The sequence below is a fragment of the Quercus robur genome, chromosome 4, assembly GCF_932294415.1.
Source record: "Quercus robur chromosome 4, dhQueRobu3.1, whole genome shotgun sequence".
NCBI lineage: Eukaryota > Viridiplantae > Streptophyta > Magnoliopsida > Fagales > Fagaceae > Quercus > Quercus robur.
This window is the reverse complement of record NC_065537.1, coordinates 26608468-26623310: the sequence shown is the minus strand read 5'-3', so window position 1 is coordinate 26623310 and position 14843 is coordinate 26608468. Positions and strand designations below refer to the sequence as shown.

Below are 14843 nucleotides of genomic sequence, written 5' to 3'. Positions count from 1 at the left end.
TAAAATAATTTTTAAATGTGTGAATAGTACCGTGGGACCCATTTTTAATGAAAAAATTGATAAAAAATGAAATTTGTGAGTCTATGAACAGTGCATGAATGCACTGTTCATGAAAAACTGGTCAAATATTGCGGCTACTGTTCATGTACCGTACATGAACAGTAGCCTCTTGTGAGGGGTAAAACGCGTGCTCCAAAAAAAAAAAAAAAAAAAAAAAAAAAGAAGAAGAAGAAGAAGAAGAAGAAGAAGGAGAAAATGCAGAAATGGAAACACAGAAAAGAAAACGCTGTATCCAAACTCCCTCATAAATTCTACTTTTGGTGTACCTCTGGCACTTCCCATAGGGGAAGGTTCGGGAACTGTTGCATATATATGACATTTTTACTGTATCACAACAAAAAACCTAAAATAGAGAGAAATATTCGATATAATTTTACAAGGTCAAGCTAGTGGAGGGTCCAAGAATCTTTCTCAGGGTGTTTTTAAGAAGCATAAATTATATAATCAAATAAAAAGAGAAATTCATATATTGATAACGACAATAATAAAAAAACATACAAATATATAAAATTTATAATTGTCTTCTACGAATTTGCAAATTTCGAAATTGTTGCATGATAATCTTATTATCAATGTTACAAGCTGCATTTTTTTCAATATTCACAACCAAGCAATCATTTATTCACCGAATGTAGAATAAATTATAGAGCAAAATTTAATTTTCTAGATAAAAAATTGAGGGTGTTCCCAATTTTTTTTTTTTTGAAGGATAGACAAAATTTTTTTTTAAAAATTATATATATATATATATATATATTTTTTTTTTCAAGTCAGGGTGGTCCTAAGACCACCCTAGCATTAAGGGGGCGCTGCCCCTGGGTCAAGCCCATTTGGCCAAGAGAGACATAAGACCTGCCCCTAGAAGAAGTGATACGTTTACTCCTATCTGAAGCCTTGCATTGCTTTGCACCCTTGGATTCATAAAATCAGCCGCAAGAAGATCTACAAGTGCCATATAGATTAAGATCCCAGCCGATGCCGCATTAAAAATACCTTCTAAAATTAGAGCATTGGGGCTGTTCTCATCGTAACCACTAGATATTCCTATTCCAATTGCAATCCCAACTGGGGTTGTAAGAGAGAAGAACGTTGCCATAACTACAACAGCTCTGTTCTGAAATTTTGCCTATAAATGCACACGAGGAAAAGGACATGCATGTTATACGGATTAATTTAATACACCAACTACCATAGTACTCTTTTTCTTCAAAAGATTCCACTAATGCACTCATTAATAGTGCAATTAACAGATTAACAATCAAAATAATATTCATTAAGAATGTTCACAGGTTACGTGCAATATCTGACAGTTTGTTGTGGACATAATTTCTGTTTAGGTTGGATAGTTAATAATTTTCAACTTAGGAAATCATGATCGGTCTTCATCATTCATTGGTGTGGTTTGGATCTGCGTCCACGGCTGTGTTTTATGTTTTCACGCGTTTTCAGGTTTTTTTTTTTTTTTTTTTTTCTTCAGCCGCACCTTTTGACTAAGTCAGTAGTGAACAGTACACCCATGTACTGTCAATGGATCTCACAAATTACACTTTTCAACAACTTTTTCATTAAAAATGAGTCTCATGATACTATTCACACATTTAAAAGTTATTTTATTACAGTGTTTTCAGTTTTTAGTTTTTAGTTTTAGCAAAATAAGTTCTATTCAAACAGACCCATTATCAACATTTGAATTTATATAACATGGACTCCGAAAGTCTAATTTGATCAAAGATAAAATCAACTACTTAAAAATTATAAATGAAACTGATCACATAATTAATAAAATAAATCCCTATCATTACTTATTCAATACTAATAAAAATAAAATAGACTTGTACCTTGCTCAAAAAAAAAAAAAAAAAAAAAAAAAAAAAACAAACAAACAAAAAAAGACTTGTACCAAAGTCGTGTGAAATATTTTTTCTCTCTTTTTTTTAGTAAGAGTCCTGTGAAATCAAAGCAAGGCATTTTGCAAGACACTTGTAAAATGCTTCTTGCCAAATATGAGCTGAAAACTTTGACAAACGAACTTATTCAATGTTATTCAAAAGTTGGATGAAAGTCAACAAAAACCAATAACCAAACTGAAAATTTTGTTTCTTTAAAGCGAATAATTAGATTAAGTTTTATAATTAGGAAAGGAATAATTGGTATATATACACTGTGATATTACCTGAGAGATGCATCCACCAAGTCCCATGCCCTCAAAAAATTGATGAAAGGTCAGTGCAGCTACAAGAGGCCTTATTGTTTTGGGACTCTCAGAAGCACCCAGAGAAATTCCAATTATGACTGAATGTACCACAATCCCCAACTCTAAAACCTAATGTAATCAAAAGCATAATTAAACACTAATTATTCCATGATCAAAATCAATACTTAATAGAATAAAATGTTAAAGAGCATCTTCAATAGATTAGCAAAAGTCATTTTTTTTGGATAACAAACCCAAAAAATCAGCTCCAACATATTCTCTAAAAGCAAAACTTTTCCAAATTTTGTTTGAAGTTGCTACGGTAGTTCTCTTAATCCCTAGTTCTCTTGATCTAGAAAACACTTTAGCAATTCCAAACTATTTTTTTCACTTAAAATAATCTACACCTGAATAAATCCAAATAAAAAATTTACTACGGTAAATTAAAATTTCAGCATTTATCTCAACCTCAATGGCTAGTCAGTTACAAAGACACCAAAACACAATATAAGCAAGATACAAAATGCAATTTAATCACAGAACACTGTCTTTCTCATAAAACTAATAAAACTAGAACAATTTTTTTTTTTTTTTTTTTTTTTTTTTAAAGAATCTAATCCACAATATTTGGAGAGGACAGAAGACGAAGTCTATTTTTCTTTTCCTTTGTGGAGCACAGTGGTGATTTCCCCTTAAAGAAGATGATGGCATGTTTTAGTGTTTTTGAGAAAGTCTAGTACCATAGAAAAATGCATAATTTGTGCCACAACTTGCCATGTGGCAAGTTGTGGCACAAGTCGTGCATTTTGATTGTGACATTAGACTTTTTCAGCATTTTTAGTCCAAGAGAGAGAGAGATAAAACTGAAAAGCAAAAATGAAGATAAATAGGAGAAGTGTGGAGGAGAAAAAAAAGAAAAGAAAAAAAAAAGAAAAAAGAAAAATGTATGGATGGAAAAAATGAAAAGAGAAGAAAATCGGTGGACCACTAGTATAATACTATAATTTCCAAGGAAAATCGGTGAACACATTATATATTTTTACTTTGTGATTTGTGCCAAAAAATATCTCTAGTACGGTACCCAAAAACACACATAGAAACCCACCAAAAATTTGAAGCTTCCTACTATTTGATGAAATTTTTTATTTATCCAAACAAACTAAAGAGGCTGAAATTCTCAAAAAAAAAAAAAAAAAAAAAAAAAAAAACTAAATAGGCTGAAAATACTGTTGGTACTATATTTAAATGATTAATTCATTACAGAGAATATTAACCTTTCAACCATAATTTTAACAGATAGCACCAAAATTATAACAAATCAACCAAGAACAGGAAGAATCGAATCACCTGTGATATAACGCGATGCCGAATAAGGTCTGATGAAGCCGAGTTATCAACAAAGGAATTGGAACCATGAGTAGCATGTGTGTGAACGTGTAAGTGGCCCTCATGCTCTCCTTCCATCTCCACATCTCCAACCCCATTTTGAGCAGCCTGGTTGGAGTGAGACTTTCTATAATACGAAGTGGCAAAGGCATCAACCATCAAAGTCCCGATGGCGGATACCATCGCCACGAACCCCGTGAATGGAAAATCCTGCCACGGGCTGGCACTCAGACACGGTGATGTCAAGCTCTCGAAAGCATCCGGGAGAACATGGATGAACCCGGTCGATAATATCACGCCGGCAGCAAAGGCCTTGATGATGAAGAAGATGTCCTTCTCGGGACGCAAAGCTGGTATGGTCTTTCCAAGTATTGGAATACAAACCCCAATTGCACCCGCTACAAGAATGGAAGCAATAGCAGCTAGTTTATATTTGAGAGCTTGGGTTTTGTCACGTCCTTCATCCTCGGTGTCACATGTGCAATCTCCGAAAGCTGAGGAAGGGAGTAGGAGGAAAACGCAAAAGAGTGTGAGGAGAAGAAGTTGAAGCTTGGCCATTGTGTGTAGGAATTAGAGAGAAAATGGAAAGGGTGTGAGGGGTTTGTGTGCGAGTGTGAATCAGTGAATTTGTAAAAAATACAGTTCCTTGAAAAGAAAAGAACCGTTTGAGGTCCCATAATTTGACTAGGCTACTCTGTCTTTGTCCTGTTTCGTTTGTTGACTTATCATATAATATTGGGAAAAGAAAACTCATAAAGTAATGTTATTTGTTTCAGCTTGTTAATGGAGAAATGACCTTCTGGGGACCACTGATGTGGTCCTCCCGGGTCCCAACACCTAATAAAAAAAATGGCATGTGTTTATTTTTAAAAACTTAGCTCCGCTTCATCATTTTCCATTAACTTAATTAATGTTAGCAAAACCAAATTAAAGTTAAAACTCAGCTCCACTTACCTACGGTCGGAAACCCAAAATCAATTAACTAAAATCAAACCGGGTGAACCCAAAATCAATTAGCCACTTCTTACCCAATTTCTTAGACCCAAGAAAGATTAGGTTTATAATACCTAATACTAGATTTGAAACAAATTACTTACCATTATACAGTAAAAAGATTTGTAAAATTATATCAGAATTTTATCTATTTAAATTCTGGGTTTCCATCCAAATCCTAAGATTTCGGACTACCTGATCTCCTGGAATCTGAATATTTATTTCTAAATGACATCTGGATCTAAATTCTTCATCTAATCCTAAAAGGATATTATTATATTCTTGGGTAATTTCCATGTTATCTAGATCTTTGGCTAATATAGTCTTAGTGTGTATTATCGTTCCTGTAGGGGATCTAATACTTAATTCTACCGGGTGAGTTTCTGGTAGAGTACTCATCTGGTATATCTAGGATCTAGATTTTCCTTACTCCTGTCAATTATTTGTTTGATAAGTTTTATTCTTTCTTCTACCCAAAGTTGTCTAAGGCTTTGAGTTCTATTCCTTCTTGGATTTTCTAATTCATTTTCTAAGGATCTAAGCTCTTCTTGAAGTTTGATTAATTCTTCGGGTTTTCTTCCTTGACCATTCATTCTCTAGTAATGGGTACATATTTTAATACTACTATTTTTACTTTGTTATTTTTTTTCTGGACAATTGTTTGAATAGTGTCCTAGTTGGTTGCAAACCCAACATCTAAGATCTCCTCTAATTTCTTTGTTAGGTCTTCTCTTTCTGAAATATTTCCCTTCCTGGGAATCTTTTCTTCAGATTTTTTTTTTTACTGCTAGTAACTCAGAATTTTTTTTTCTTTTATTCGTGTTCTTTAATTTCCCCTGGTGAGAATCTGTCTTCTAGTTTGTAATCTTGGGTTCTTCCTTCATACTTTTGTTGTTTAACTAGGAAATCTATCAATCCTTGAAGGTTTTCTATAATCTTAGATCTGTTTTTCGACTGATCAAATCTGTTAACTATAGCTGTCTTAAAGTTCTTAAGACTTATTTCTAAAGCATGTGAATCTGAGTTATCTCTTCTTTTATTATATCTTCTATTGTTTCTAGTTTTAGATCTATATAGTTTAGGGCTATCTGAGGTTTCTTTTATCTTGTTAACTACCTCTTTAAGTTCTAAAATATGATGTTCTACAGACGAGATTTCTTTAGATATACCCTCCATGATCTATATAGCATATGCCGGGACATGTGTGGTTAGAAGAAGAGGCAGAAGAAGCAATAGCAGGGAGATAGGATCGTTGTTGTTGTTGTTGCCGCCGGTGATGGTTTCTGAGGAAATTTTCCGGTTCTGATACACGAATCCGACGGGCCACCCATTTGGGCTCTGCATCTCCGGCATAATCACAGAGTGTATTGGTTGGGTTTGCCCAATATCTTCTCTAGAGAGATATTGGGGAAATAGAGTTAGAGGGAGAGAGGAAGAAAGAGGCAGATAGTGTTAAGTGATTGAGAAAAATTTTGAATATGTTTAGTTGATTTTGGGTTAAATCTGGCTATATATAACTTCTACGGTTATGCATATAAGCTATTCAAGAAGTGTGTGATAGTCCAATAAGTGTTGTTTCTACAAAGAGTAGTATTCAACAAGCGCAAGAGAAATAGTAAGAGAGAAATAGTGAGTGATGTGCGTAGCAAAGTGTGTGTAATGTATCAAGTATCAATAAAAAATTCTATTTTATTGATAGCTCCTTTGTTTATTCTATTTGGGTATGGTGAGATTTATCACAAAATATTTTTCTTTTGAGTGTCAAATTCATTTTGACAAAACTTCCGCTTTTAAGTTTTAGAGTGTTGTTAATAACATTTAGGTGCCCTCCTAGCAAGGCCGGCCCTTCCATTAGGCAAGTTAGGTAATTGCCTAAGGCCCCCAAGTGGAAGGGGGGCCCCAAAATTTTAGAAAAGAAGGGGTAGTAGGGGTAAAAAAAAAAAAAAAAAAAGTTTAAGATGAATTACAAAAATCTGACACATCCTTTTAACCAAAAAACAAAATTTTTGGTAAATCTGGTTAAACATTGGTTCTAAACAAAATCATTGCCCAAAAATAACATTATTATCCTCTAGACAAACCAAAAATCAACTAGATAAACTACAAATCCGGTCTAAGAGATTAACCACAAAACAATCACAAATCAGAACAAATAAAACAACTCAAATCCCTAAAATTTTTACCTTTCTCTCTGCTCTTCACCTCTCTTTGTCTCTCATTCTCTCTAATTCTCTCCACTGTTCTCATCTGCTCAACAGCTCAAGCAAGCTTTCTCGGTTTCTCCGCCTTTCTCATTCTTTCTCTGAATCTGATTCTCTGCTCTCCACCTTTCTCAACTGCTCACCATATCATGTTCAGGTATAAATATTTGGGCACTTGGCTTTCTCTTCATTTTATTTGTTAAGATAATAAGATTGGGCCCTGGTTTTGTTTATCAATTTATGGCTGCCTGGACTGGGCGTTAACTTCACGTATGTTTAGGCCTTCAAGTTTTATATATATATAAGGCCTGCTTTTTTTTTTTTTTTTTTGGGTTATAGATAGGATTTGTTTTGTGTTTTTTTGTGGGTGGGTCTTATTAATAAGCCTTGTGTTATGGCTGTGCTTAAATTTTTGTTATGCTTGTGCTTAATTTTAATCTTTTTTTTTAATATATATTTTAGTTAGTGATAATATATTGAATAAGTCTTTATTTATGCAGGTTGAGATTGCTAAAAACTTGTTATTGTTCGGTGAAACTATAACAATACTTTTTATATAAATCAGGTTCTATTTCTCATTTGCTCTTCACTTGAAAGTTATTATTTATTTTAGTCTTTATAAATATATTGTTTGATTAGAAATGTCTACTAGAAAATATGCATCTGGATATGAAAAACTTAAAAAAATAAGAAAATAAGAAAAATTGATTGAGTCTCAAAAAGGATCAATGGATAAATTTGTTATTAGTAATAAACAAAATATAACACAAAATTTAGATGAAAATATCACAAATGAGCAAGAAATCCACCAAAAAGAGTTAGAAGATAATGAAATGATACAATTGCAAGATAACAATGATGTTCAATTTTGCAATACAACAAATCTTGATAATGAACTTCAAAATAATTTAGAAGAAAACGAAAATAATGATGAAAATGTCACAAATGAACAAGTTCACCATAATGATGTTCAACTAGAAGAAAATGAAAATAATAATGACATGTTGAATTAGATTCCTTCAAATATTTATGATCCAGGTAATTGGAAAAATATTGACACAAAATAAAGATATTTATTAAGAAAGAGGTCCAATTAGAGACAATGATATAATTTTTCCTAGAGGTGATGACACTAGACATTTTTCTACTATTCATTACACTCGAATATTATCAAATGGGGAGAAGCATGATGGAAAATGGCTAGTGTATTCAAAAGATACGGACCAAGTATTTTGTTTTTGTTGCAAGTTTTTTTAGTCTAAATGTACTAGCCAACTATGTAATGAAGGAACTCGAGATTGGAAAAATATTAGTTCTAAAATTAGAAACCATGAAACAACTAGAGAGCATATTACTAACATGAACACTTTGCTAGATTTGGAAATGAGATTGTCAAAAAATAAAACAATAGATAAAAATATCCAAGAACAAATTAACAAAGAGAAAGATCATTGGAAAAAGGTTTTATTAAGAATTATTGTTGTAGTAAAGAATCTTGGTAAAAATAATTTGGCATTCCGAGAGAAAAATGAAAAAGATTTATGAAGAAAATAATGGAAAATTTTTAATTCTAATTGAAATGATTGCAAAATTTGATCTAGTTATGCAAGAACATATAAGACGTATTCAAAATGGTGGAATCCATAAACATTATCTTGGACATAAAATACAAAATGAATTGATGCAACTGTTAGCAAATGAGATTAAATGTAAAATTATCAAATAGATCAAAGAAGCAAAATATTTTTCAATTATACTTGATTGTACACCAGATGCAAGTCATCAAGAACAAATGTCTCTCATATTACGATGTGTTGATATTTCAACAAATCCAATAAAAATAGTAGAACATTTTGTTGAATTTGTAAAAGTTGATGACACTACCGGAAAAGGTCTTTTTGATGAAATTATAAATGTAATAAATATTCTTGAGCTTGATATTAATGATATACGTGAACAAGGATATGATAATGGGTCTAATATGAAAGGAAAACATCAAGGGGTACAAAAAAGACTTCTTGTTATAAATCCTAGAGCACTTTACATACCATGTGGTTGTCATAGCCTTAACCTTGTACTATGTGATATGGCCAATTCTTGTCCAAAAGCTATATCATTTTTTGGAGTTATACAAAGCATATATACATTGTTTTCTTCTTCTACAAAAAGATGGAAAATTTTACAAGATAATGTGTTAGGTTTAACTCTTAAGTCATTATCACAAACACGCTGGGAAAGTCGCATTGAAAGTGTAAAAGCAATAAAATTCCAAGCTCCACAAATAAGAGATGCTTTATTACAATTAGCACAAACAAGTGAAGATCCTAAAATAAAAAGTGAAGCTGATTGTTTAGCAATATATGAAATTGAAAGCTTTGAGTTCTTATTGGGTATGACTATTTGGTATGACATATTATTTGCTGTCAACTCTGTTAGTAAAAACTTACAATCAAAACACATGCACAATGATGCTGCTATAGATCAATTAATATGTCTCATTTCTTATTTTAAAGAATATAGAGAAAATGGATTTACATCTGCAATGATTTCATCTAAAAAAATTGTATTGGAAATGGAAATAGAACCTGTATTTCATGAGAAACGTATAATTCATAGAAAGAAACAATTTGATGAAAATGTTTGTAACGAGACAACATGTTCTGCTGAAGAATCTTTTAGAATTGATTATTTCTTATATTTAGTAGATAAAGCAATTAGTTCAATTGAGAATAGATTTGAACAATTTCAAATATATGAAGATATTTTCGGTTTTCTATTTAACTTCACAAATTTGAAGTCACTAGATAATGATAGTTTACAAAAATACTGTCTTAAACTTGAAGATTTTCTCAAACATGATATTTATTATGATATTGATGGTTTAGATTTATTTTCAGAGTTAAACGTTTTAAAAGAAATTTTACAAATAAAAGATTATACTCCAATTGACATACTAAATTATATAAAAAAAATTAGATTCATTTCCAAATATATGCATTGCTTCTAGGATTTTACTACCAATACCTATTACAATAGCTTTTGGAGAAAGAAGTTTTTCAAAATTAAAATTAATAAAATCATATCTAAGATCGACAATGATCCAAGAAAGATTAAGTGAATTAGCTATATTATCGATTGAAAAACAGATATTAGAAGAACTTGAATACAAAAATTTAATTAGTCAATTTGCATCTCAAAAGGCAAGAAAAATATATTTTAAATGAAATATATTATAATATAAAAATATTAAATAAACATTAATTTAATTAATATATAAGTATAAAAAAGACCCTATTTTTAGTAATCGTCTTAGGTTTCAAAATGTCTAGAACCGGCCCTGCCTCCTAGTTTAACGTACTCTAACAGTTTACCTTCACTAGAATTCAGCATAAAGTAGATGTTTACTTTTCCATGTACCTTGACCTTTTCTAATTCCATGGCTGACTTTTAATCTCAATTTTTTGAATGATATTGCATCAACAGGATCTCAATCCGTTCCTATAACATAGTATCTAGTTAACACAAAATTTCACAAAGGGCCGAGGGCAATTACCAATCTTAAAAGCATTTTAAGTACACAAGAGACTAATACCATCGTAAAAGTATTTTAGGGTCTACATGTTAGCTCCATTATTTCGTGTCGTGAACTAGCTATGTTAAAAAGTTCCATTTCGTACGCCGAAGAGTAGAAAGAGGGTTAAAAAATAAAAATAAAAAATAAAAAACTTGCAAGAAAAAGAGACAGGGAAACTCAATATAGGATGGTCAATGTTGACAGCAGAGCAATTGTACGTCAATCATGTTCAATTGCTCTGCTGTCTTTTTCGGTTAACAGCAGAGCAATTGTACGTCAATTATGTTCAATTGCATCTTTCATCTATGGATTCATAAAATAAGTGTTCAGAACGTCAACAAGCAGTAGCACCACAGAATCAGACTGTTGGAGGGGAAAAAAACAATTAAACATTATGCCCTCCGCATGCTCCATCAATCCGTTCGGTCAGCTATGCCGACTTTCCATCCCAAGAAGGACATCTTAATTACAATCAATGCCTTTTGTTGTTGGTGTGATATCATCAACCGGGTTCTTTCCTCAAGAGCTTGACGTCGCTTTGTCTTAGTGAGAACCAGTGGGGAAATTTTCTGAGGTTTTTAGCCATGGTCTCCACAATTAGAACTTTGATAGTTGATGTCTTTGCGTGCTACCTCGTATTACAAAAAACCTCACCTCCACAAGGCGCTCAACATGGAATTTGAGATATGGAGAAGGAAGGAAAGTCATTTACACGTTCATACTCGTGCAACTCATGCTCGATCAGGCTTCTTTGATTGACATTAATTCAGCTACATCGAGTCACATTGCTAGTGATTTGAATCTTTCGAGTTCTTTTTCTTTTTTTTTTAAGGGTAAACTGCACGTTTTGTCCCTGAAATTTGGTATAAATTTAATTTTAGTGCCTGAAATTTCAAAAAGTTTAATTTTGTTCTTGAAATTTCAAAGAGATATTATTCAGTATTTTCAGCCTTTTTTAATTTTGTTTCGACTTTTAACAATCCTCTTTCCTTTTTTCATCTGAGATATAAATTCTACTTTTGGTGTACCTCTGGAACTTTCCCATAGGGGAATGTTCGGGTTCTATCGAACTGTTACATATATATGTCATTTTTACTGTACCACAACAAAAAACCAAAAATAGAGAGAAATATTTGACAAAATGTTACAAGGTCAAGTCAGCAGTGGCTCTAAAAATTTTTCTCATAATGTTCTTTAAGAAACATAAATTATATAATCAAATAAAAAGAGAAATTCATATATTGAGGACAACAACAATAAAAAAAACACATAAATACATAAAGTTTACAATTGTCTTTTACGAGTTTTCATATTTTGAAATCGTTGCATAATAGTTTCATTATCAATGCTACAAGCTACATCTCTTTCAATGTTCACAACCAAGCAATCATTTATCCACTGAATGTAGAACAAATTAATTTTATTGATATAAAAAAACTAAGGGTGCTCCTAATTTTTTTTTTGAATAAAAATTTTAAATTATTATATATATATATATATATATATATTTTTTTTTTTCAGGTCAGGGTGTTCCTGGAACCATCCGGCCTTAAGGTGGCGCCCCCTTGGGTCAAGCCCATTTGGCCAAGAGAGACATAAGACCGGCCCCTAGAAGAAGTGATACGTTTACTCCTATCTGAAGCTTTGCATTGCTTTGCACCCTTGGATTCATATAATCAACCGCAAGAAGATCTACTTGTGCCATATAGATTAAGATCCCAGCCGATGCCGCATTAAAAATCCCTTCAAAAATTAGAGCATTGGGGCTGTTCTCATTGTAAACATTAGATATTCCTATTCCAATTGCAATCCCAACTGGGGTTGTAAGAGAGAAGAACGTTGCCATAACTACAACGGCTCTGTTCTGAAATTTTGCCTATAAATGCATACGAGTAAAAGGACATGCATGTTATACGGATTAATTTAATACACCAACTACCATAGTACTCTTTTTCATCAAAAGATTCCACTAATAATGCAGTCATTAATAGTGCAATTAACAGATTAACAAGCAAAATAATATTCTTTAAGAATGTTCACAGGTTACGTGCAATATTGATGGTTTATTGTGGACATAATTTCTGTTTAGGTTGGATAGCTAATAATTTTCAACTTAGGAAATCATGATCAGTCTTCATCATTCATTATCAACATTTGAATTTATATAACATGGACTCCTAAAGTCTAATTTGATCAAAGATAAAATCAACTACTTAAAAATTATCAATGAAACTGATTATATAATTAATAAAATACATCCCTATCATTACTTATTCAATACTAATAAAAATAAAATAGACTTGTACCAAAGTCGTGTGAAATATTTTTTCTTTTTCTCTTTTTTTAGTAAGAGTCCTGTGAAATCAAAGCAAGGCGTTTTGCAAGACACTTGTAAAATACTTCTTGCCAAATATGTGCTGAAAACTTTGACAAACGAATTTATTCAATGTTATTCAAAAGTTGGATGAAAGTCAATAAAAACCAATAACCAAACTGAAAATTTTGTTTCTTTAAAGCGAATAATTAGATTAAGTTTTAAAATTAAGAAAAAAAAAAGTTAGAAAATTAGGAAAGGAATAATTGGTATATATATACTGTGATATTACCTGAGCGATGCATCCACCAAGTCCCATGCCCTCAAAAAATTGATGAAAGGTCAGTGCAGCTACAAGAGGCCTTATTGTTTTGGGACTCTCAGTAGCACCCAGGGAAATTCCAATTATGACTGAATGTACCACAATTCCCAACTCTAAAACCTAATGTAATCAGAAGCATAGTTAAACATTAATTCTTCCATGATCAAAATCAATACTTAATAGAATAAAACGATAAAAGCATCTCCAATAGATTAGCCAAACTCATTTTTTGGAGAACAAACCCAAAAAAATCAGCACCAACATATTCTCTAAAAGCAAAACTTTTCCCAATTTTTTTTGAAGTTGCTACAGTAGTTCTCTTGATGACTGTAGCAACTTCAAACCATTTTTCTTACTTAAAATAATCCACACTTGAATAAGTCCGAATAAAAAAATTTAGCAGAGCAAATTAAAATTTCAGCATTTATCTCATCCTCAATGGCGAGTCAGTTACAAAGACACCAAAACACAATATAAGCAAAATACAAAATGCAATTTAATCACAAAACACAGTCTTTCTCGTAAAACTAATAAAACTAGAAAAAATTAAAAATAAAATAAAAAATAAATCTGGCCCACAATATCTGGAGAGGACAAAAGACGAGGACTACTTTTAACCATAATTCTAACAAATAGCACCAAAATTATAACAAATCAACCAAAAACAGGAAGAATCGAATCACCTGTGATATAACGCGATGCCGAATAAGGTCTGATGAAGCCGAGTTATCAACAAAAGAAGGAGTAGCACGTGTGTTAAAGTGTAAGTGGCCCTCATGCTCTCCTCCCATCTCCACATCTCCAACCACGTTTTGAGCAGCCTGGTTGGAGTGAGACTTTCTATAATACGAAGTGGCAAAGGCATCAACCATCAAAGTCCCGATGGCGGATACCATCGCCACGAACCCCGTGAATGGAAAATCCTGCCACGGCCTGTCACTCAGACACGGCGATGTCAAGTTCTCGAAAGCATCCGGGAGAACATGGATGAACCCGGTCGATAATATCACACCGGCAGCAAAGGCCTTGATGAAGAAGAAGACGTCCTTCTCGGGACGCAGAGCTGGTATGGTCTTTCCAAGTACTGGAATGCAAACCCCAGTTACACCCCCTACAAGAATGGAAGCAATAGCAGCTAGTTTATATTTGAGAGCTTGGGTTTTGTCGTGTTCTTCATTCTCGGTGTCACATGTGCAATCTCCAAAAGCTGAGGAAGGGAGTAGGAGGAAAACGCAAAAGAGTGTGAGGAGAAGAAGTTGAGGCTTGGCCATTGTGTGAAGGAATTAGAGATAAACTGAAAAGGGTGTGAGGGTTTGTGTGCGAGTGTGAATCAGAGATGTGTAAAAAAAACAGTTCCTTGAAAAGAAAAGAACAACTTGATGTACCGTAATTTGACTAGTCTACTTTGTCTTTAGTTTGTTGACTTCTCATAGCATTGGGGAAAAGAAAATTCATAAAGTAATGTTATTAGTTTCTGCTAATAAGATTGTTAAAGGTCAAGAAATAATGAGCTCATTCCTTTCAGGAAGTTAATTTGTTTACAACTTTTTTATAATAAATAATAAGTGAATTAATTATTATTAATTTAAATTTAAATTTATTATAAAAATTATTTTTTTACTCTATTAATAATAACTCGTAATAAAATGTTACATAAAATTAATTGTTAAAATATTGTAAATATAACATTTCTCTTTAGTAGATTTATCGTTCAAGGAGTAGATTTGTAATTTCCGTATGCCTTTTTTTTTTCTTTTTTCTTTTTAATAATGAAGGTAACAGAGATATCGAATTTTGAA

At 32.2% G+C, this 14843-nt stretch overlaps 1 protein-coding gene across 3 annotated transcripts; it reads right to left on the bottom strand.

Annotated features, from left to right (window-relative positions):
* Nucleotides 1–542: 542 nt before the first annotated feature.
* LOC126721028 (zinc transporter 8-like) lies at nt 543–14414 on the bottom strand. 3 transcript variants are annotated; one of them, XM_050423980.1, is made up of 3 exons: nt 13728–14391; nt 2234–2383; nt 543–1186 (listed from the first exon to the last, which is right to left on the bottom strand). In XM_050423980.1, the coding sequence occupies exons 1-3, from the start codon at nt 14313–14315 to the stop codon at nt 881–883; spliced, it is 1044 nt and encodes a 347-aa protein (XP_050279937.1). In that variant the 5' UTR covers nt 14316–14391; the 3' UTR covers nt 543–880. The 3 variants fall into 3 exon arrangements, with proteins under 3 accessions (XP_050279937.1, XP_050279936.1, XP_050279938.1); XM_050423979.1 differs by lacking the exon at nt 13728–14391 and adding an exon at nt 3602–4294; XM_050423981.1 differs by lacking the exons at nt 543–1186; nt 2234–2383 and adding exons at nt 11617–12284; nt 13015–13164 and having other exon boundaries at nt 13728–14414.
* Nucleotides 14415–14843: the final 429 nt, after the last annotated feature.